This window comes from Xenopus laevis, chromosome 8L, assembly GCF_017654675.1.
Source record: "Xenopus laevis strain J_2021 chromosome 8L, Xenopus_laevis_v10.1, whole genome shotgun sequence".
In the NCBI taxonomy this organism is placed as follows: domain Eukaryota; kingdom Metazoa; phylum Chordata; class Amphibia; order Anura; family Pipidae; genus Xenopus; species Xenopus laevis.
The window spans coordinates 64151826-64174097 of NC_054385.1; the positions used below are offsets into that span (position 1 = coordinate 64151826).

General features: G+C 40.8%; 1 protein-coding gene across 1 annotated transcript; it reads right to left on the reverse strand.

The window, feature by feature from the left end:
• Positions 1-2986: 2986 nt before the first annotated feature.
• XB5827395.L (HLA class II histocompatibility antigen, DQ beta 1 chain-like L homeolog) lies at positions 2987-20204 on the reverse strand. The gene is made up of 6 exons (XM_018230128.2): positions 20093-20204; positions 18654-18923; positions 10010-10291; positions 7895-8008; positions 6166-6198; positions 2987-3392 (listed from the first exon to the last, which is right to left on the reverse strand). Exons 1-6 carry the CDS (start codon positions 20187-20189, stop codon positions 3379-3381), a joined length of 810 nt encoding a protein of 269 aa, XP_018085617.1. The 5' UTR covers positions 20190-20204; the 3' UTR covers positions 2987-3378.
• Between the last annotated feature and the right edge of the window lie 2068 nt (positions 20205-22272).

Below are 22272 nucleotides of genomic sequence, written 5' to 3' on the forward strand. Positions count from 1 at the left end.
AGACAGATGCCTCAGATGTTGGGTTGGGTGCAGTTCTGTCCCAAGTGATTGAAGGAGAGGAACATCCCATTGTTTTTCTCAGTAGGAAGTTGACGCCCGCTGAAAAAAACTATGCAGTGGTGGAGAGGGAGTGTCTGGCCATAAAATGGGCACTAGACTCTCTACGCTATTATTTGTTGGGTAGGAAATTTAGGTTGATTTCCGACCATGCTCCCCTGATGTGGATGAAAAGAAACAAAGGAACAAATGCTAGAGTGTCCCGGTGGTTTCTCTCTCTGCAGGAATTCAACTTTGTGGTGGAGCACAGGCCTGGTAAGATGCACCAGAATGCTGATGCCCTTTCTAGGGTTCATTGTCTGGGTGTGCAGAGTGCCTCCACCTCCTCGGGGTTGAGGCAGAGGGGGGGGGATATGTAGAGGTCACCAGGGTTGGATCCTTGACGGGAGGTATATTTCCCCATTATTTGGGCTATGGTCCCTTTAAGCAGCATGTATTCCACCCAGGTACACACCTGATTTTGACTCTGCATAAAGAGGAGTCACAGGTGCAATTGAGGGTGGAGAGAATGGTGCCTGGAGCCTGTGAGCTGCAAGTCTTGGTACAGGCTAAGGGAAAGGACTGAACCATATATCCTTGTGTGTAAAGGACTAAAGTCTGCTAATATTGGACATTTGCTGGGTTTGTTGTTTGGCCTCAAGTGGACTGACCAGGCCTGCTTTGGACATTGTAAACCCAAAGGACTTTCACAAGCTGAAGTAAGCTGTTTATTATATGTTAATTTTACTTTCTGCTGAGGAAAAGCTACTTTGAGTTTAAGTTTCAAAATAAATTGACTTTCTCTAAGAAACTGTGTACTGCGTGCTGGCTGCGATTCCCCCTCAATATTACAATATATATATATATATATATAGGTTCTGGCACCCAAATACATTATATACAGTGATAAGCTGCAGGTACGCACATTCCAAGAACATTGTATACAGCAATAGGCAGAATATACTGGCAACATAAACACTGCTGTCTCCATTCACCTACAAAAAAGCAGGGTATAAATAGCTGGTGGACTGAATCACTGTCTATAAGCAATGAGAGCATTTGTGAAAAATAATGTATTACCATAAGGATCTCTCTCCTTCTGTTTAGGCAGAGTTGTGGCAGTAAAACAGAACAGTTCCACCAGTTCTCAAATGCTACACCACTAGTTCTTGAAAACCCCACTGCAATTATATTCAGGGGTACTGCTAGGTTTAAAAGAGAGCTGGGACACAGGCCCAGAATTTTATTAGTTATGATACATGTATGTATTAAAGGACAAGGAAAGGCAAAAAAATAAAATCCCATTTTTACTTTCTTTAATGAAAAATAAATCTTTCTGCAATATACTTTAATTAAAAAATGTGTACCGTATAAGAAACCTGACTGTATGCAGTGAAATTCTCCCTTCATTTACTGATTTGGATAGGAATTGTCAGATGGTCCCTACCTGCTGAGGGGAACAATCATACTTACGAACAGTAGGGGGAGCCCTTGTCTTACTTCCCAGCCATGCAGAACTCAAGCAGCTTTGTTTATGCCGATCCCTAAGCAGCCCAGACCACACTGAGCATGTGCAGGGTCAGGGTCAGGCAAAGATGTATAACAAAGTTACAAGATGACAGCCCCCTGTGGCCAACTTTGAAAGCATAAATCATTTGTTTGATTAGGCTTGTGGTGAAGTCAGTTTATGCTTATGTTTAGTATACAAAATACAGCATTTCTAGCCTTATTCTATTTTAGACTTTCCTTGTCCTTTAAGCTCACCTTCTGTTATTCTGCTTTATTTAATTCCCTTCTTCTGGTCTATTTACTTTCATCCCTTTTTTAAAGTAATAATGACACTTTTATTATGCTTTTATCCACCTTTCCATGTATTCCTTTTCATTTTCTTTCTGGTCAAAAATGGATTTCCATGGCTAGTTTTTCGTGAAATAATAAAAGTTTCTTTATTTATTGTTATATTGATGGCATGTCTTTCTGGTCAAACCCCAGCCTATCCTCCTTTTTATAGTTGTCTCCAGTGATTTGATTAGTTTCTTCTTTAAACTTCTTCCCTTTCCACCCTCTCCTTTTCACTGCCTTCCCCTGGAAGGCTGTAGAAAGCCAATGCTCTGCTCCCTCACATCCCCTCCATTAGAATATATTCAGAAGGGACGGAAATGTATGGGGGATGTACATTAGGAGATATTTGAGCAAAAGTTTGAATATCACGGATGTCTGCCCTTTTCAAATCCCTTTTAGAATTTCATTGATGTGTTTTTCTGACTATGTAACAAGTTAATGTGAGTACTAGATTTGTAGGAACCACATACACAGCATATTGAAGGGTATTGGAAAGGTTTAATACCAGTTTTATTTGGCCACATATTATCCCACTGTTACACTCCCTGTGGCCAAATAAAAACTGTGTGTTAAACCTTCTCTCTAATATGCTGTGTGTGTGGTTCCTACATTGCAAATCTAGTGGCAATAGTGAAACCCTGCCAGGTATCCAGGGAACATCGGCACCACCATAAAAAATGTCTTCATTATGTGTGTGGGACACCTTCACAACACTGGATCACAAGTCAATGTGAGCTCATGAATACTTGTCTGCAAAGTGAGTAGTGCAAATAGTGTAAATATCTAAAATAATCTATGGTCGGTATCCAAGTATGAAATCTTGTGTAGAGTGATACCCACTGTGTGAGTATAGTGGTGTTCTTCAATTGGACTTTATACAACATTATGCAATATATATTAGTTATTATTTAAAGAATTCTTCAGAAAAGAGTCAATATGACAAATGAGAATGGGATAAAGCAGAAAGTATGTCAACATAATAGAATAGATGGGACTAACAAGGCTATTGGTAAAAAGGTGGGGTAGTGAAGGGAAACTGGAGTTTAGTAGAGGAGAAAAAGTAAAAAATGTCAAATACAAGACAAAAAATTTGCTTTTTCAGTGCAAATTAAGTTTTATAAAATACCAACTTTAATTAAGAAGTAATATTAGAAACACATAATCATAATCATGCTCTATAAGAAGCAACCACACACAAAAAAATCATATTTTCAGTCTGAACTACTTTCAGAAAATAAAATTATGTTCAAGAATAAAGCCCAGGTGCCATACTCTTTAATATTTTGAGTTCCAAAGTGTGGTTTTATATAAAAAAAAGATGGCCCATATACACATTATGAAGAAAGTACGGCATGGTTTGTCACAGGGTTGGGGTTACAGGATTGAGGTTTCAGCTTTAGCAGATCCAACAAAGCAGAGTATATTCCTTAATTATATCAGTGTGTTGATTAACAGTGTACATGAAGAACAGTTGGTAACAGCATGTCTTCTACTGACCGATTAATTCATTAGATCTGGGGGAAAAACAAAAATAATAATATAAGATTTTATTGTACATAAAATAAATAATTCTACAACTGAAATACACAAATACATTGCTACAGAATATCTGACCTTATTTAGGCTGAGAACCTATACCAATACGAACAGGGGTGCTTATAGGTAAAGAATGATATGAATTAAATACGTGTGTAGGTAAACAGTGACTCCTTAGCATACAGTGTATCAGGGTTCAAAATACAGTTATAAAAATGTCCACTGAAAAAGAATATAGTGCCAATTTTAATCTCAGGTTGGTCAAACCAAATGGTATCTGAAAATAAATAGAAAATAAGGGAACACTCCACAGTGTAGTATGCTTGAAATAGTGTATTCCACAAATAAATTGCAGGGAAAGGAAAAGATTTTTAAGCTTGGATGCTTACAGAGAACAGCAACTAGCTTTAAATGGCTGCCACAAGACGAGTTACTGCAAACAATCACGGGAAAGAAGAGAGAGTCAGCTATCTTGAAGGGGAAAGTGTACACAATGGCCAGATGTAAAATGACTGCCCATGCATCAGACCGAACAGGAGCGCAAGCACATGCGATGCACACTGCACGGGTACACCTCCAACGAATGGACATCAACACAAAACACCAAGGTGTCTCCATCAGGAATATACTTTGCACAATCCTCCATATCAGTATAGGGCAGCCAGTGCTGACGTCCATTCTTTGGCCGTCATCTTACATCGGGTCATTGTTTACAACTTTTCTTTTGTGATACATGACTCTCCATTTGTTCCTGTCATTGTTTGAGGTAACTATACACTTGTGTTGACCATTTAAATCTGGTTGCTGTTCTCTGTTGGTATGCAAGCTTGAAAATCTGCCTCTGAGGAAGTCACTGCTTTAATGAAACATGTTGGGTACTGCTGTATTATAGTTTGATGAGCGAGTTGACCACTTCTATTCTGTAAGTGCAATTTATTTGTGAAATAAACTATTTTAAGTGTTCTACACCAGAGAGCGCCCCCTTCTTTTTTATTTATAAAGAGCTTTACTTAACTAAAATTACTAAATAAATCAGTATCCTAAATTTCATATACAAATATATGTACATATATTTTGGGAAGCTGACATGACTGAAGCTGTGATTATAAAGAAATACAAATATGAATGTCTTCCTCATTACGTGCAGTTTTCTGAGAACCTAGTTGGCCACCATGTGGACCTTTACACAAGTAACAAGCAGCTGGACTATTTGAGATTCGCACAACTGGGCACAGGGCAGCCATCAGGGGAGGGACAGGGGGGAGAGTTGTAGGGGGCCCCGAGTGTAAGGGGCCCTGGCCACCAATTTTCTCATAATGTGGGGGGGGGGGTCCTGGCCACCAATTTTTTTTTCTCATGTGGGGTCCTAGCCACCAATATTTTTTAATGGGGGGGGCCTGGCCACAAATGTTTTTTATGGGGGGCCCTGACCAGCAATATCTTTTTATTTTTTATTAACATGTGGGAACCCTAGCCACCAATATTTTTTTTGTTTTTTTACTGTGTGGTGGGGCAGACCTGTGGGGTGGGGGGCGGACCTGTAGGCGGGGCTTGTGGTGGGTGCAGCCCAGGGGGCCCAGGAAATTTTGTCGTATGGGGCCCTGCGATTTCTGATGGTGGTCCTAAAGTCTGGGCACCTTGGAACAATGATGGGTGGCATAGCTGGGCAAATTTGATTCATTACAATCATGGCCAATCCCTTTAGAATGCAGATGTCCTGTTCCAGAATCCTTTGGAGGCACTGTCCAGCACTTGGACACTCAGGTGGTCATGATTGGGGAAACTCTTAACACCACTGCAAGAATGGGACAGCCTACTGTGCCATCGGAGTTAGTGGGAAGGAGAGCAGCCTAATGTCCGTCAGCAGGTGATTCCCAGGGCTCAGTTTAGAGCAGTCTGTTGCATGAAGCACAAAATTGTAGGACAATTGAATTGCCTTTATTGGTTAAAATCTGCAGCGTGGGCAATGTGTCAGCAAGGCTCCCAATAAACCATTTACAAGGGCTGGTCAGATAGCATTAGGGCACTGCAGATTCAGACCGGCAAGCCTTTCAAGCTGGTAGCTATGGACTTTGTGACCATTCATTGAGCTTCAGCTGGGTAGCAGCTTGGTGTTTATAGACCATTTATCAAAGTTTAGCATGTTGGTCCCTACTAAGGAACAAAGTGTTTACAAGATTAAGACAGCTGTTCTGCTGATGGACATCAGGTCTGATGCATAAAACTTGCCTGGCTTTGATATATATGTATAATATGGCAGCAACCTTCAAGGAGGCAGCTTCAGGGTTCCCATAGCAGTCTGAGCTTATAGACACAGCATATTTGTGCCTAAAGAATTATGTGCAAATGTAATTTTAACAATGAGTGCAATAAATGACGCCATCCCATCCAATTCCAATCCCAATGATGTCACAATTAATCTGGAATTATGAGAAAACACTACATTTTTAGGTAAAAACCATGGCAACTTGCCCAAACTTGCACTCTGCACACTGCATAAATGAACCTTTTGGCACCAGACTGTTTGTATTCACATTCTCAGAAATAAATGAGAGATGGAAAGTAATACTTTATCTGAGTACACAGGAGAAAAACTGCAACACAAACTAAAATGATCATATACTACTAATCTAGTGGCCATTTTAAAAAAATTCCTGGGATTTTTGTTACTATTTAAACTATTTACTATATAAATAAAACCTGTTAGTCACCTGAAAACCGAATCAGAAATGTAAATAAAACATCACTTACTTTCATTCTGTACCACTGAAAAGCGAGTCATAGCTGTGAAAAGAATAAATTATAGTAAGTTACAGAAACACAGTTCTACATAAGAGAAGCTTATACTTATTATTCGAAAATTATGTTGCCTTAGTTGAGCCCAATTTTACACAGTACACACCTTTTCCCTTACCTCATATGTCCATGGCAAGCAGATATAGTGTAACATATTTTCCCTTTTTTGAATGCTTTCCCCCGTTTTATCATCTCAGAAGTACACCGCGCTAACCAATAGCAATACAAACTTAAAAACACCTGGATCAGTGGCTGTGGTCCTTTTCACTTCCACAAATACACTTTTCTTGCCAATAAGAAAAACAAACAAAGCACCTGAATGGCACCTACATGCAGTGCCATAATTCTTCAAACAGCTTTGTGATGGTGTAAGTTATTTTAAGACATTTAGCTCTAATACCTAGTCTAGGCAAAGGGAGCACAGACCAATGATGGATTTAAACTGTATATTCAAATCTGACTCCCAGATGAAAAGTCAGTGGGGGTCATTTATAAATTTTGTGCATCGCATATTTATTTGCAAATGGTTGTATTGCCCATGTATTGTCCTGAACACTAAAATACTGCACTGCTGTGCCAATCTTTCTGGCTTTTGCGAATTCACATTACACACGAATATTCGCAAATGGGTGTTTGCGTGAGTGTGGCCACTGTGCGAGAAAATAGCGGTGACAGTAATTGCAATTTGTGAAACTGTGTCGAGAATTTTTTCTCTGCCACCAAAGTTGTGGCGTAACTCAAAAGCAGAAATATACGAATTTGCAATTATGCCTTATTTAAAAAGCTATTATGGACATTTGCAGAGCAAATAAAAATTCACAATTATTTTTGCGCATTAAAGATACCACTCACCCAGCTTTATAAATATAACTATTCTCAGGTAAATATGTTCACTGTGCAAACCATTCTGCGATGCGTGAATAAATGATCTATAATTGAGCCCAATTATTTCAGAAAGAGTACATAGTTTTACATTAATTATAAAGTTTCTTAATTTTATGAGATGAAGCTTATACTAAATTTTCATTTTCCTAGGAGCCCTCCTTTAACTCCACTTGGGGATAATTCATAAAGTTTGAGCAGCACATATTTATTAGCAAATGGTTGTTTTGCGCATGTTTTTTCCTTAACACTGAAATATTGCACGGCTGTGCCTGTCTTACCATTTTTTTAGAATTCAGATTGCGCGCAAATATTCGCAAATGAGATTGGTGTTTGCGACTGTGCGAGGTCGTTGTGCACGGAAATAGCATATTTTCTCTGTCACCAAAGTCGTGGCATAACTCAAACAGAGAGTATGTGCATACATATTTGCAATTTGCAATTACGCTATATTTAAAGAGCCCTTAAGGACATTCGCAGTGTGAATAAAAATGTGCAATTCTGTTTGCACATTAAATCCACCACTCTTATCCAGCTTTATAAATATAACCATGCAAAGGACAAATATGTTTACTGTGCAAATCATTCTGTGCTGAGCGAAGTTTATAAATGAGCCCCACGGCATTCTGAAATTGCAACTTCTCCCCAGTTTGCACACACTCACAGCATACCTATAACACATACCTCCACTTTCATCAGTCACAAAATGACTAAAGATGAAAAGGAGGGATTCATACATGTTACATTTGATTTTAACTTTCCATAATTGAATTAGCAAGTTAGCTACCACTAAAATACTCACTCTTCTTACTCCGGAGGTAAACTACAAGGCCAACTATGATGAAGATGGATCCCAGCACAAAGCCCACAATACCGGTCAACATCTTATTGCGAGCAGATTCAGATACATCTGGTTCTGTGTGAAAAACAGGTATTCTTTTTAAGAAATGTTCATTTTTAGAAACAATGGGTGACAATTCCTGTAAAAGCTTTATGCAAATTAGGATTTGGATTCGGTTAGACGGGCGGAAGGATTCGGCTGAATCCAAATCCTGCTGAAAAAGGCCGAATCCTGGCCGAATCCCGAACCGAATCCTGGATTTGGTGCATCCCTACTTTTAACCCCCCCCCCCCACTACTAGGACTGCGACAGTTCATGAAGCATTGATTGCTTACCTTTTGATTTTTCTCCCATATGCCCACTTTGAGGTGGCCAATCTGTTGGAGCAGTGCCGCATTAACTATCCAATACGGTCCCTTTTCCCAACAGGGTTTTTGAACCTAACCGATCAATATCTGGCTGAATATCTGGGTGACTGGAAATACACGCTACATGGCCACTCTTGCTATGAGGAAAGGTGAGAACCCTAAGCGCCAGTGAGTGGCCAGTCACCAAGAGTGGCAAAAAGCTACCTCTAATAACTTTAAGAGTAGAATTGAAGCAGAATTCAGTAGAATGGAATGGGCAGCTTTTACCAGTCCTTGAATGGCCACCTTTAGAGTCTGATCAGCTTGAGCTGTTCAGACAATGTATAATATAAGGGGAATTCATTTTTTTAATATAGTGTGTAGCTAGCTGGCCCCAAAGTAACCCCCCCCTTACATGCTCCATGGTTACAATGGGCATCCGCACATAGGGGCACTTGCCCCCCTGGATGCGCCTTCAGTGAGTGAGACAGAGAGAGGAAGGAGGAGGAGTGAGCGGGGGAGACCCTGGGATCACATTTTAGGACATTGTCAAACGCACTTGCGTGCGCTCTTCCAATGAAGACGTATGTAGACTCACCTCTTACTCATCACTGATCCAAAGAGGCTGCAGTCACACCTCTGTGCTGCCCACACTTGCTGTTGTAATCTCCCCCCTTGTGGCTCGGTCCTCCTTCCTCAGCCCTTCCCCTCTTAACCCTCCATGCTCTGCGTTCAGCTTGTGAGCTAGGGTTGTCATGTCAGCCTTGAGCACGGAGAGGGCTGAGGAGGGAGGACTGAGTGACGAGGGCTGAGAAGGGAGGGCTAAGGAGGGAGAACCAAGCCACCAGGGGAGAGACTACAACAGCAAGTGTGGGCAGCACGGAGGTGTGACTGCAGCCTCTTCGGATCAGTGAGTAAGAGGCAAGTCTACATACTTCTTCATTGGGAGAGCACATACAGGAGCAGTTGTTCTCCTGACAATGTCCTAAAATCGATCCCTCATGCCCCCCCCCCGGCAAGTTACCTCTTTGACGTTGGGGTGGGTCTCACCTTACCTAATAGCAGGAATGGCCCTGTAGCTAGTATTTCCAGTGTGTTATGTAATGTTATGCACTGATCATACTGTATTGATCTATATAGAATCTATTATGCAAAATGGTTGGGACTACGGGTTTTCCAGATAAGGGATATTTCTGTAATTTGGATCAATGTACCTTAAGTGGGCTCTCATGAAAATAAAGAAATCTTTTATGATTATACACCATAATATTGCAGTACAAATAAAAAATAGTATATGCTGCCTCCTTGTACTGAACCTCACGGTCAAAATGTATAAGGGCTTAAAACATGGTGTTCCTAGAAAGCATGTGTGCCTGGAAAAAGATCTAATATTTTTTCATATATGCTGGTAGGGAGTGCAGAAAGAGATGAGCATAAAGTTTTTATAGATGATTTAAGCAAAATAAATACAACTAGATACCTGGGGCGTAACTACAGAGAAAGCAGACCCTGCGGCTGCAGGGGGCCCTGGAGGTATAGGGGCCCCATGAGGCGCTAATTAATATACAATTTCAATCAATATTGCCAAAACAGGTAAACTTCTATACATTTTGAGGGCCTGAAAAATAATTTACTGTCGGGCCCAGTAATATCGTTAGGCCACTATTAGATACAAATAGTGTTTACATTATAAAATGGATATTGCATATTTATCTGCTATATAACATACCCCAGTTCACAGATACAGGTTGTTGAAGGCTGCTGTGCTCAACCTGGCAGGTGAAAGTGTCACCATGTTTAATGGTTGTCTCCAGCATCACATGGATTTCAAATGTCCAGTCTCCATTCTTTAGTAAAGCTGAGGATGTGACTTGGTCTCCCTCTTCAATTCCATTCTTCAGCCAAGTCACTTTTATCAGTGAAGGAAAGAACCCATCTACTATGCAGGTTATCAGATTTTCATGTTCTAAATCCAGTTTCTTTGTGTTTGCAATTTTCACATTGGGTTGAGCTGGGAAAGATCATTGCAATGCAATTAAACATGTAAATATTTCATTCCAAAAAACTTACACTTTAAGATCAGATTGGATTTAATGTATGGGTAACAGCTGGTGTCATATCAAATTACTGTGGAAGCAGAAGTGAAAAAAATGGAAGAAAAATTGAAAGATATTTTTTTGCTTTGCGTGTGTCCATCGCTTGCCCAATGGGTATGATAAACAGAAGTGCCAATCATCAGGAAGTATTTAGTGTTCCCCTTATTTTTATGTTACTGCTTCTGGGTAAACTTAATGCTTTTATTAAATATGGGGGAAAGAAGCTTATTGAACAAGAATGGAAAAATCCTGAGCCTTCCTCTTTCTGATGAAGTTGTAAGTACCTTGTTATTACACAGGAAGCCATCTACAGCTAAAGAATATGGAGAATGTTTCTGTCTTGGTGTAGATCAAGGGTTTTTTCATAGATCCTGCCCTATGGCAGGAGTTCTTCTATTCAAAGAAATACTTTGAATACTCATATTTCTGCTTTATTTGCTTTCTGTTCTCAAAAATTGACGCCACTCTTTTTTAGTTTGTTAAAGCTTTTGGATCATCCTTTTGGATCTTTTGGTATCTATGAACACTAGGCCAAACTCATAAAGTGCCAAAAGCAAGACCCAAATCACCATGCCCCCCCCCACTCACCACACTCCTTTCCAGGTCCGGACTGTGACTCAAAATAGGCCCTGGCATTCCAAGTACACAGAGGCCCAAATAGTCCTCCCCCAGCCCACTGAATAGTGATTGTGTATGGGACCTTACAGCAGCCTCTCTGGCATTTGCCAGAACCCACAGATTGCCAGTCCGGGCCTGAGTCCTTTCCCCCCAGCCATGCACAATACATTTCTAAAATTACACTATAAAATAGTTTTAAGGACTCTGCTCTTTACAGACCAAAAGTCTTAGCATGAAATGAATCCCAAGCTTCAAAACTAGATTTGCACAGATGTCTTTCAATTTATTCGAAAAAAGAACAAAAGCTTTCAGATCCTTCAATAACCTGTTTGTCAGTTTTTCTGAGAAAAGGAAAAGAGAAAAGGCTTTTAAGTCCTCCATTGCTAAATAGGTGAAACACACTATTGTTTTGGGCTATGTGATTGTAAATATATCCCTTCCTATTTAAGGGCACATTAAACTGGACCAGTGGCTGCTTCCTGGCAGAAATATGGTTGGTTGACAGCGGAGAATTTGCTACTGTCTTGGGCCCCTGGGGCAATTACACCTCAGGGGCCACTAGTTCCCCCACTCAGAGTGGCCAAATGGAAAGGCCGGCACTTTTAAAACCTTTAAAAGTCAATTCAGTCTTTTCACCACCAAATTTACAATTTATGTCAGGTAGATCCTGAGTCCTCTTTTGCTAACATTATAAATGTTTAGTATACCTCCCAACATTTTGGAAATAGAAAGAGGGACAAAAAGATTTGGCATGAGTAGCGTGGAAATTCTTTTTTGACCACACCTGTTTTTGTGACCCTCTAATTACCATGTTCATTTTATAAAATTTGGCAGGTTATGAAGGTTTGAACACATTTCTCTGTTTTTTTATGAGTTACTACAGTTTTGCTAATGAGGGTGAATTGCCCTTTAAGCTGCAAATCAGTTTCCCCAAGAGACCTGCTTATCTTATATTGTTGCAAAAGTATCTAAGTATCTATTCTGGGCTCTCTGCCAAAAGACAATTAAGTTAGAAACTTTGTATCTTTTTCTGGCTGTTCAGTTTAGGAGATCAAAGAGAAAGTTCGGACATGTCCTAGTGAACGCACCCCGCCCCCAGTGCGTCCCCAGTGCGTCCCCAGTGCTCCTCAGCAAGTGGCTGGTTGGCATTCCGTCCCTAATAATTTCTCGCCCTATACCCGGGTCTTTGTGGCCTTGCCACAAATACGGCCCGATGACAAGTCCTGTTTGGATTGAGCACTGTAATGGTTACGCTGAGCTCAAGAGAGGGGGTTAGGATTTAAATATAGGAGCAGACAGCTAGAGCATGGTTTCTTTGGGAACCAGTTATGCCATCTCTTCATTGGCTGTTAGACTTGATGGTGCGTTTATTAATCTGAGTTGAGAAGAACTAAGCATGCTCATGAGTCAACAGCCCCCAAGGGAGGGGGCAGAGTGGGTTAGAGGAGCAGAAGGAATCCTAAGTGATTAAGGGGATGCTCTAGCCATACTATTAACCTTTGAAAAACCAAAGTGGCAGGTATTTAGAGATTTCAAAGAGGCTCTTCAGTGATTACATTTTTGTGTGAGGGCTTTACATGTCCTTTAAGAGGCACCACTTTCAATTCATTCCTATGGGATTTTTAGAAGCGTATTTATCAAATGGTGGTCTACTTGATGAATCTGCCCCAGGTAAAATTTCAAAAAAATTAATAATGAAAAAAAATGAAACCAGTTATACAATATTTATCACGTGAAGTACTGTGGGTTTAAAAGAATTAAAAGAAAGAAAAAATCCTCTGACTGGCCTGTGTCTATTTGAGCTTGTCAGGGGGTGGCAGAGGGGTGTCTTTAGAAAAAAAAACCCTATCCGGTGACCAGTCAGTGCGCTGCTGCCATGAGGAGAGTTGAGAAACTCTCTTAAAAGCCGCAAGCGGGGGAAGATTAATCTTATGGAACCAATACTGGGGTCTAGGTTATCTCTCCCCTTTGAAAGCTAATGCTAATGGCGGGGGGAGGACTAAGCCCTATGATGAAAACCAATGCCCAGGTCGGGAGACCTTCTATTTCAGGTAATGCTCTTATGCCGGGAGGCTTTAACATTTGAAATTATGACCAGAGGTAAATAGTTAGGGACCGCCATATGGGTTTTACCGTGACGTGGTATGGTGGCTTATCAATCTTATGACCATAATTTTGTAACTAAAAAAACCCTGTCTTTGTAAATACATGCATCTGCATAGATTACTGATATGACAGGGGACCAGGGAATGTGCATTGATCAATTTCTTCTTTTTCTCTATGTCTGTATTTAATTTGGCCAGATCAGTAGCACTTCCATTGTATTTTAGTACATTTTTATTAAATCATGGAGTGCTCCCACAACCTTTCTTTTTTGCATTTTGAATTGAGAAACTCACCTCAGCAGCCCCCGTGTTACCAACACCAATAAACACATACACAAATTAAACTTTTAAATTGCAATGCCTTTATTAAAAAATAAAAAATAATAACTGAAACTCCACTTCCGCTCCTCTTCAGAAAAGGCGACAGGACGACTATCCATCCTGCAGCAGTTGATTTCTTCTCCCTGGCTATCTCTCCTGGCCGCTCTATGTCTGGCACGCTCTGCTCTGCCGAAAAGATTAACAGACAGCTTCTTCTTCTCCTCCAGGCACATCTTGATGCGGCAGTACTGGTTGTGGTGGTGCTGGTCTATGGGGCAGTTGCGGTTGGCACAAAACTGGTGTACGCTGGCCTATGGCATCCCCTTTCTTTGCAGGATCAGGATGATTTCCTTCTGACTGTGGAGATGTTTCCTTTCCTCCCTTGTCGCTCAGACCTGGAAGCAGTGAGACTGATATGGACTACGCAGCATGCAGGACACACATTACAGCGAGTAATTGTAATTTGTAGCCCAGATCTGTCAGCACTTGTGCGCAGGAGAGCAATGCACACAATTTGCTCATTAGTAAAAATATTTTCTTCTTGTAGATTTGCAGCAATACCTAAGCTTAGCTTTTCAACAGCTGCTCAGAGCCCACTGAGCATGTAAATGTCACAGACCCTTTCCAAGATGGAGCTACTGTTTTTTGCAAGGGGACCAAAATATATCTACATTATACTTTTTATATATAAGATCTTCCATGACATAGTTAACATATACCTTGTGTTTTATATCAAAGTAGACCAATAAACATGGTTTAATGTTAAACAACCCAATCATTAGCCTTGATTTTCAGTAATGTGGATGAACTTTACTTTTTCTATAATTTTGATAATAAAGAGTGCTATGCATATTATTTTCAAAATAGTCTGGGCTTCATCGATGTCAAGTGAAAAATTACTTAAAGGAAAACTATACCCCCAAAATGAATACTTAAGCAACAGATAGTTTATATCAAATTGAATGACATATTAAAGAATCTTACCAAACTGGAATATATATTTACATAAATATTGCCCTTTTACATCTCTTGCCTTGAACCACCATTTCGTGACTCTATCTCTGCTGCCTCAGAGATCACCTGACCAGAAATACTACAACACTAACTGTAACAGGAAGAAGTGAGGAAGCAAAAGGCAGAACTCTGTCTGTTAATTGGCTCATGTGACCTTACATGTGGTTTGTATGTGTGCACAGTGAATCTTACGATCTCAGGGGGCGGCCCTTATTTTTTAAAATGGCAATTTTCTATTTATGATTACCCAATGGCACATACTACTAAAAAAGTATATTATTATGATAATGGTTCATTTACATGAAGCAGGGTTTTACACATGAGCTGTTTTACTCAGTATCTTTTAAGAGAGACCTACATTGTTTGGGGGGTATAGTTTTCCTTTAAGCATGCAGCCTGTAGGCCCATCAGTTGTTCAATCACAGTATACTCAGTACGTACTGAAGAATCCCATTGTATACTACAAAGCTTATCTGTTATTTGCTATGTATCCTGTGCCTTTATCATTTTTTCCAGCTTGAATGGCTGCCCCATGGCTGCACAGTAGCTTGTTTACATAAACTATAGTAGTCTGTCTGAAGCAAACACACCAGCTGCATTATATTTTCATTACTTTAAAACACTTTAATTTTTTGGTATTACTGTTCCTTTACGTCAGCCCATGTATGGTACAGATTTCAGATTGTTGTGCATTTTTAGACAAAAATCCACCCTGTGTGCTCAGACAGGTGAATTACAAATTTTGACAATGCTTATAATATGGGGATGCATCTGCTGTTTCTCCGCCAGTGGAAAATCACTGGTGAAGAAACTGCTGATGTTACATTAGACTTAGCCTACCCAAACAAAAAAAATCTCCCTCCACCTATGAGGTCAGTGCCAATATTCGCTGTGTGCATCTACACCCACTCCGAACCCAGGTGCAGGCTAATGCCAGTATAGGGGTTGATTCTCAGGCTGTGTATTTCAGCTGGCCAATTTACAGCACCCACCATGGGAAAGGGGGAAGAACCTGGGTGATCTTTTGATCAAGAGACATATACCTACTAAACTAGTAAAGGGATTTAACTGGCTGAACTCTGAACAAGAAAATGGCTGCTATAAATGTACTGGTTGCCTCACATGCAGGGCACATATGTTGCCATCCACACAGGACACAAATTTCAAATAAGACACTGCCTGACATGAACCAGTTGTTATATTGTCTATATAGTGCAGTGCCAGTATGGACTGGCATATGTGAGGAAGGCCTCAAGTACATAAAGAAGGCCTCTCTCAGACCAATTGTCAGCAGCATTAACTCTGTGACCTACAACGTGCTAAATACCTAGCCAACATTTTAGCCCCTTTGGTTGGAAATACAGAGCGAAAATCCAGAAATTCCAGAATTTTACAAGCAAAGTCTAAAGGTTAGTACTGGGCACAGAAGAAACTATTGTGTGCTATGATGCTAAATCCCTTTCATTGGTTCAGCTATTTGGATGACACCTGGGTTAAGATACACACATAAGGGGTAGAAAAGTTCACTGAAGACATCAGCACAGTAGACACATGAAGATATGCAAGATAATGCACTGACTTTTTTGGACTGCAGAGTCAGTCAATCCACCAACCCACACAGACCAGTACCTGCTATTAGAATCCCATCATCCACTACATCACAAACTGGGGGTTATCAGAACACAACAACACAGAGCAGACAAGATCCCCACAGCAAAGAGGCTAAGGAGATTTTAATTAAAAAATCTCAGAGGGGCCATTAAAACTTGTGGGTATCCAGTTTGGGCTGTTGTTAAAACTGGGAGAACACCACCAAAATTACCAGAATTTGGTCCTCCCATATAGATCTGTCGGCAAATTGATCGGCCAGGTCAAAAAATCTTTGTCGGTCCCAGTGCAATCTCTCTATGTTTGCAGGGCCAAGCAGGCAGCTCCCCTTTGTTTTCCTGGTAAATTGGTCTTTTTAGTTGATGGTAGATTCGTACGATCGTACGATTGTTCTGAGAAGATCGTGGTCTCACGATCAGGATCTGATCTTTTAAAAATCTCAACATCTATGGCCAGCTTATGTTTACAGAAAGCCCTGAGTGAGGTATAAACTGATTGCACAAAAATCTGAGTCCGTGAGAAGAGGGGGTGTAAACCTGCTGTATTGTTCTTCATATTTCCTGCTTATGAAATCAGTTTTACATTATTAGGCTGTTTATGAAGCAAAACTGCCTTTACTTTATGCATACTCAGGAGCAGGAGCAACTTGCACATCTCAAGGATACACAATCCAGTTTTGAAGACTGGATTTAGGGTTTTTCCCTATTAATAACATTGGGATCAACCATCATTTTTACCGGGCGGGCTGGTAAAATACCAGCCAGGTGGCAACCCTAGAGACAGTAACTACTAGTGATGGGCGAATTTGCGACGTTTCGCTTCGCTGAAAAATACGCAAAATGATGAAAAATCTCAAAACTGCGCAGGCGTTTCTTTTTTGACGCCGGCGTCTGTCTTTGAGTCCGGCGCCCGTTTTTTTGACGCCGGCGTCTGTTTTTGATGCTGGCGTCCGTTTTTTTCCGATGCCCGTGAAAATTTTTTGGGGGCGTTTTGTGAATTTATTCGCCGATGACGAATCGCATAAATTCGCCATGAATTTGCGCCTGGGGAATAAATTCGCCCATCACTAGTAACCACAACTCAACCTCTCCTGTTAAAAATTAGACAGTCTGATGAGCCAAAAACAATTGTTATGCAGTGGCCAAAAATGGCCTGAGGATTAGTTGGTGATCTTATTGGCACGACTTCTGCATGGTGAAGCACATTCAGATTACGGTACAGAACGGAGTAAAATGCAACTGCATTTTCTTATGCTTGACATAAGTCAAGTCAATAGCACAGAGGGCTGCATCGGGAACGGACAAAAACACCCTTAACTGCATTTTAAAAATGCATATACGTAAATGCTATTATTTGTTTTTCCAAGCTCAAGCATGAGTAGGAGACTGTAATAATAGAAAAACAGTTCATTAGTACATACTGTATAAAGCTGCACCATTTTTGGCAAAACTATTTTATATTTATTTCATGCCAGTATCTGATTCATTAAAAAGCTAATCAATATTACAGTTAATTATATATATTTGGTGAGAAAAATCCAAAAGCTATAATAGCACCATAATCAGTTCACATGCTTCTGCAGAGCTTCTCTCCTTTTAATGCAACAACTTAATTATACTGCATGCAGTGTGAACATGCAGGTCACTTTACTTATGATGCAATACTTTAGTATCCTATGCATATGAAAATTAATTAATATTTATATAGTTTATCGTGATATGTTGGAGATTAGATGCTGTAAAAAGCAAGCTTTTGAATAATGTTTCTGAATTTTTAGATATTTTTGTTTAGCATAGCAGTTTGGTAGCTTGCAGTATCAAAAAACAAGCTTGAGGTAAAAATACATATTTAGTAATTTTGGTTTTATCAGACTATGTTCTTTCAAAAATGTACAGTTTGCTGGATAATGCTACTCTACTTTTTTTTTCTTTTTTACATAAAATATAATAGATTATAGTATGTAAAGAAAAGAGACCAGGCGAATAGAGGTTGACTGAGAGTGGGCCTCTGGTCTAAGGTTTTTTGGTGGGCCCCTGGTGTCCCAGTCCGACACTGAGTGCTACTCACTACTTTTTACAACACATTGTAAAACTGTATACTTCTCCAGGCTTCGCATGCATATTGTGCTTGCATATCGACCACCCATGTTTACACATAAGGAATAAGACCAACTCACTCATATTAATGTGCATGTACATGTGCAAAGAAAAAGTCCTATTAATTGAACTTAATGTTGAACAAGGGGGTGTACTTTCCCTTTAAGTGGCCCAGAATAAAACATGTAGGGCCCATAACTAATAGTTAATGATCCCTGATTGATTGATAAGTATTAAATAAAGTAATAAAGTATAAACTATGGATTTTACAGGGCAGTATTGTATTACTTAATATCGTTATGAGTCTACTGCTAAAGAAAATGTTGAGAGGTTTAGTACAGCTATGTATGGATTTCTCAGGGATTTGCCCTCAGGCTGTAAATAATGTGTTTATTATTTCGTATGACAGCAAACTTTATTTTAATCTCAGCATTACTGACAGTACAGAGTTGCAAATATGATTTCCAGGGCTGGAACAGAGTGAGGGTGAGTTAGTGCAGGTGCGGGATACTCACATTTCCTGTCTATAGCAGTGGGTTTAAAGATCTGATAGTTGTGTCTGCAGACTGTGTCCACCTCAGCCCGTAACTGCTCTAGGATCTCCTTCTGGCTGTTCCAATTATCCGCCTGCACTTCTCCAAAATCATTTTTAGGGATAAACAAACCCACATCGCTGTCAAAGTAGGCGTACTCCTCCTGATTATTAATGTAGCGCACCAGAGCCCTGACATTGTCGGTGCCGTTCCTGTAGTAACACTGAGCCTTCCCCTGAAACACGTAATCCTCTGCGGGGAGAGAACAGACAGTCGGTCAGTGAGTGTATAGGGAAATCTCACAGTACCGACACATTATCCATAAATGCAACAAATATGACTCTGCACTCTCAGTACTGTGTGTTATCCCCGCGTCCAAGGAGAAATTAATGTCCTACAGAGATCCCCGAAGGCAGAAAACTATCAGGTGTCCTACCCGGTACTAGGGCTGCAAGTGCAGTGGGAACGGGGGCAAACTAGTGATTATGTCTCACAAACACTCGCTAGAAGGGAATGTAACCTGCACATGTCTTTAACTCCCCTCCCTACTATTAACACTTCAACCGTGAATTAGATCTCCACCCAAATACTGTTTTGCACAAAAAAATCACTCTACATTTATTACCTATGTTTAGTACTTTTAAAATGATTTTTACAATCATTTTATAATAAATATAATCGCTATTGAACGCGGGGTTTGCCAGTTATATTCTCTAGTTGTGATCCAGTTTAGCAGATGCATTTGATTCAAGACCTGGAAGAGAATTAATTGCTGATACACTGTCTCAAGAATCAGACCCAGAAAATAGAACGCGATAAACAAACACCGCTTTCCATAGTAATTCTATTCACACATAACTTTAAAACAATGAACATGTTACAAATGTAAACAAACGAATTGGAATGGTGCTTAAATAAGATTTTCTTTCATTACACAGTAATTAAACAGTATTTGGATTGAGGACTCTTTTTAACACAAAACTGTGACTAATATGAGTAGGGAAAATACATTTAAAATGTCAGATTCAGCTTAATACCCAGACATATACGAATAAAATATTGTAATATGAAACTACCATTTTGTATTGTAATATAACTATAGCACGCGCTCAATAAACATTTGAGATTTCTTAAGCGAAAAGCAAATAATCAAGTGAGTAATCTCACGAAGCATCAGCTATCAGCTACACTATTATCAGCCCATTGCGCCTCTCTCACTACATACTTGTCACTGTGTGTCCATTAGTCCATTACCCGGGAAGCTATTGTGTAGCTCTACTTTAGTGGCCAGATGTCCTTTATTTCAGGGATCTTATTTACCGCCCCGAAGCTGTCAGTGTTCAGTAATATGTGTTCATTCCCTGCTAAACATGAACAGTCGTTACTAGAGACATCGGTGCACAAGTGCTGTTATACATTACCTGGGGGTGAGGAACAGAGACACACACTGAGGGTCAGTAGTACGGACACAACTCGCACTGATACTCCACACATCCTTAGATCCAGAGAGAAAGTCATAAAGCAAAATAACAGTGATAGAAAAAGTGCACTGGTAATCGACACAGAATGCTGACGCCAATCGGCTGCTCCCAGCAATGTAAACGTCACTTGTTGTTAAGGAGAGACACAGAAGCTTTGTGACATGTCTACTATCATCATCATAATCCTCATGAAATGCTTGTACAAAGTAGGGTTACCACCTTTTTAGCAGAAGTATGCAAGCCTGGTAGGGGGCATGTCTGTAAGGGGGCAGATCGTCATATCAAAGAGGCAAAGTTGTGCTGTTTGTGTGGTGGATCATAGGCAGGCATGGGACAGATTCACTAGTTCTTGTAGATTTATGGGCATACATGGAGTTGCCACTCTGTCATCCAGCTTTAAGTTCTGGGGGTATATATATATATGGTATTGACACTGTGTCATCCTGCTATAAGTTCTGGGGGAATTTTTAAATGGAATTGCCACTGCATTTGTCCTGCTATGAGTTCTGGGGGTATTTATACCTAACGACTGCCATCAGGGGGGCCCCGCCGTCCCATATCCGGTCCTTGTGTGGAAGCCGGAAACAGCTTCCAACCTCCGTCCCTGGCTCCTTTCACAGCTGAAAGAAATAGAAGGTAGACGGGGGGGGGGGGGCTGGAAGGGGGTTGTGGCTCAGGAGTCCAACTAATAACTTGTATAGGGGGCCATGGCCACCAATGTTATGGAGGCCCTGACCCCAATGTTTTTTTATTTTATAGGGGGGGCCCTGGCCACCAATGATTTTTTTCAACTTAAAGGGGGGCCATGACCACCAATGTTTTTTTAAAAACATTTATGGGGGCCTTGGCACCAATTTTGTTTTTTAACTTTAGTGGGGCCCTGATCACCAATGATTTATTTTTAACTTTTAAGGGGGCCCTGACCACCAATGTTTTTTTAAAAAACTTTTATGAGGGACCCTGGCCACCAATTTTTTTTAACTGATATGGAGCCTCCTTGTATGACATGAGTTACTGAATCTGTCACCTTTTTATTGCCTGCTGGGACATCCTCCTCCTTACCTTATGCATGAGGTAGGAATGCCCAGGAATGTGTCAATTACAATCCACTGTAGGGGTTTCTTATTTTCAGGCCAGATTCTCCAATATAATATTGGTACTTGCCAATACCCAATATTATAGTGAAAATATGGGGATGCTGTGATCTATATGTGGACAATCAGAATCATACCACACATGAGCGGTGTTTCATGTTCCAGTCCCCCAGGAACCATCCCTCCTAACTAGTGGGTATAGACTGGTCCTGTTTGGTATCATTAGGAAGCAGGTAGTCTCCTCAAAACCAATATGTGGTTTATGAGAGGGTGAATCCTATATTAGAGAGGATTTGGATACCTTCCTATAACCCACATATATTTTCTCATAACTACTCCCCCCAGCTGCTCTAGGTTCACAGTTCTGTTCTTTGATCACCAGGTCAAATAAACCAGCTTTCTTGCCCAAATGGTCAAAGTCAAAGTAAACTTTATTGTCATCTCAGCAGTATACAAATACACAGTGAGATGAGACAACGTGACTCCAGCTAGTACAGATCTGTCTGCAAATAGTTTAAAAGGCCAGATACAGGTGTCACCTTTCCAGGCCCGGTCTTAGGCCGATTGGGCCGATTGAGCGCAATTGGGCCCGCACCATTGGGGGCCCCGCACCCATTGTCTGGGTCGAGCGTAACGTCGCCCGCGCAACGTAATGCAATGTGACTCGACTTCGCCGGAGCGACATGACGCAACGTCATGGGACTGTCGCCACCACCTGTAATACTACAGTCTTCCTGCCCAGTCAGCGCGCAAACTGCAGGAGTACACCGACTGTGTCCCCTCTGCAGTGAGCCCTAGCAGATACCGCACTTCAAACAGTCCGGGAGGTCCGCGCTGCCGCTGCTCTCTGGGACTCGTAGTCCACCAAATCCTCCCTCCCTCCCTCCCGCTCTTAAGTACGTGTGCGCCGAAAGAACTACACTGCCCAACTGCCCCCGCGCCAGACGCCGCATTCCGTCTGCGCGTTGCCCTATGGGAGATGAAGTCTTTGTAAAGAACATTTTACATAGGGAAAAAGGACATCTG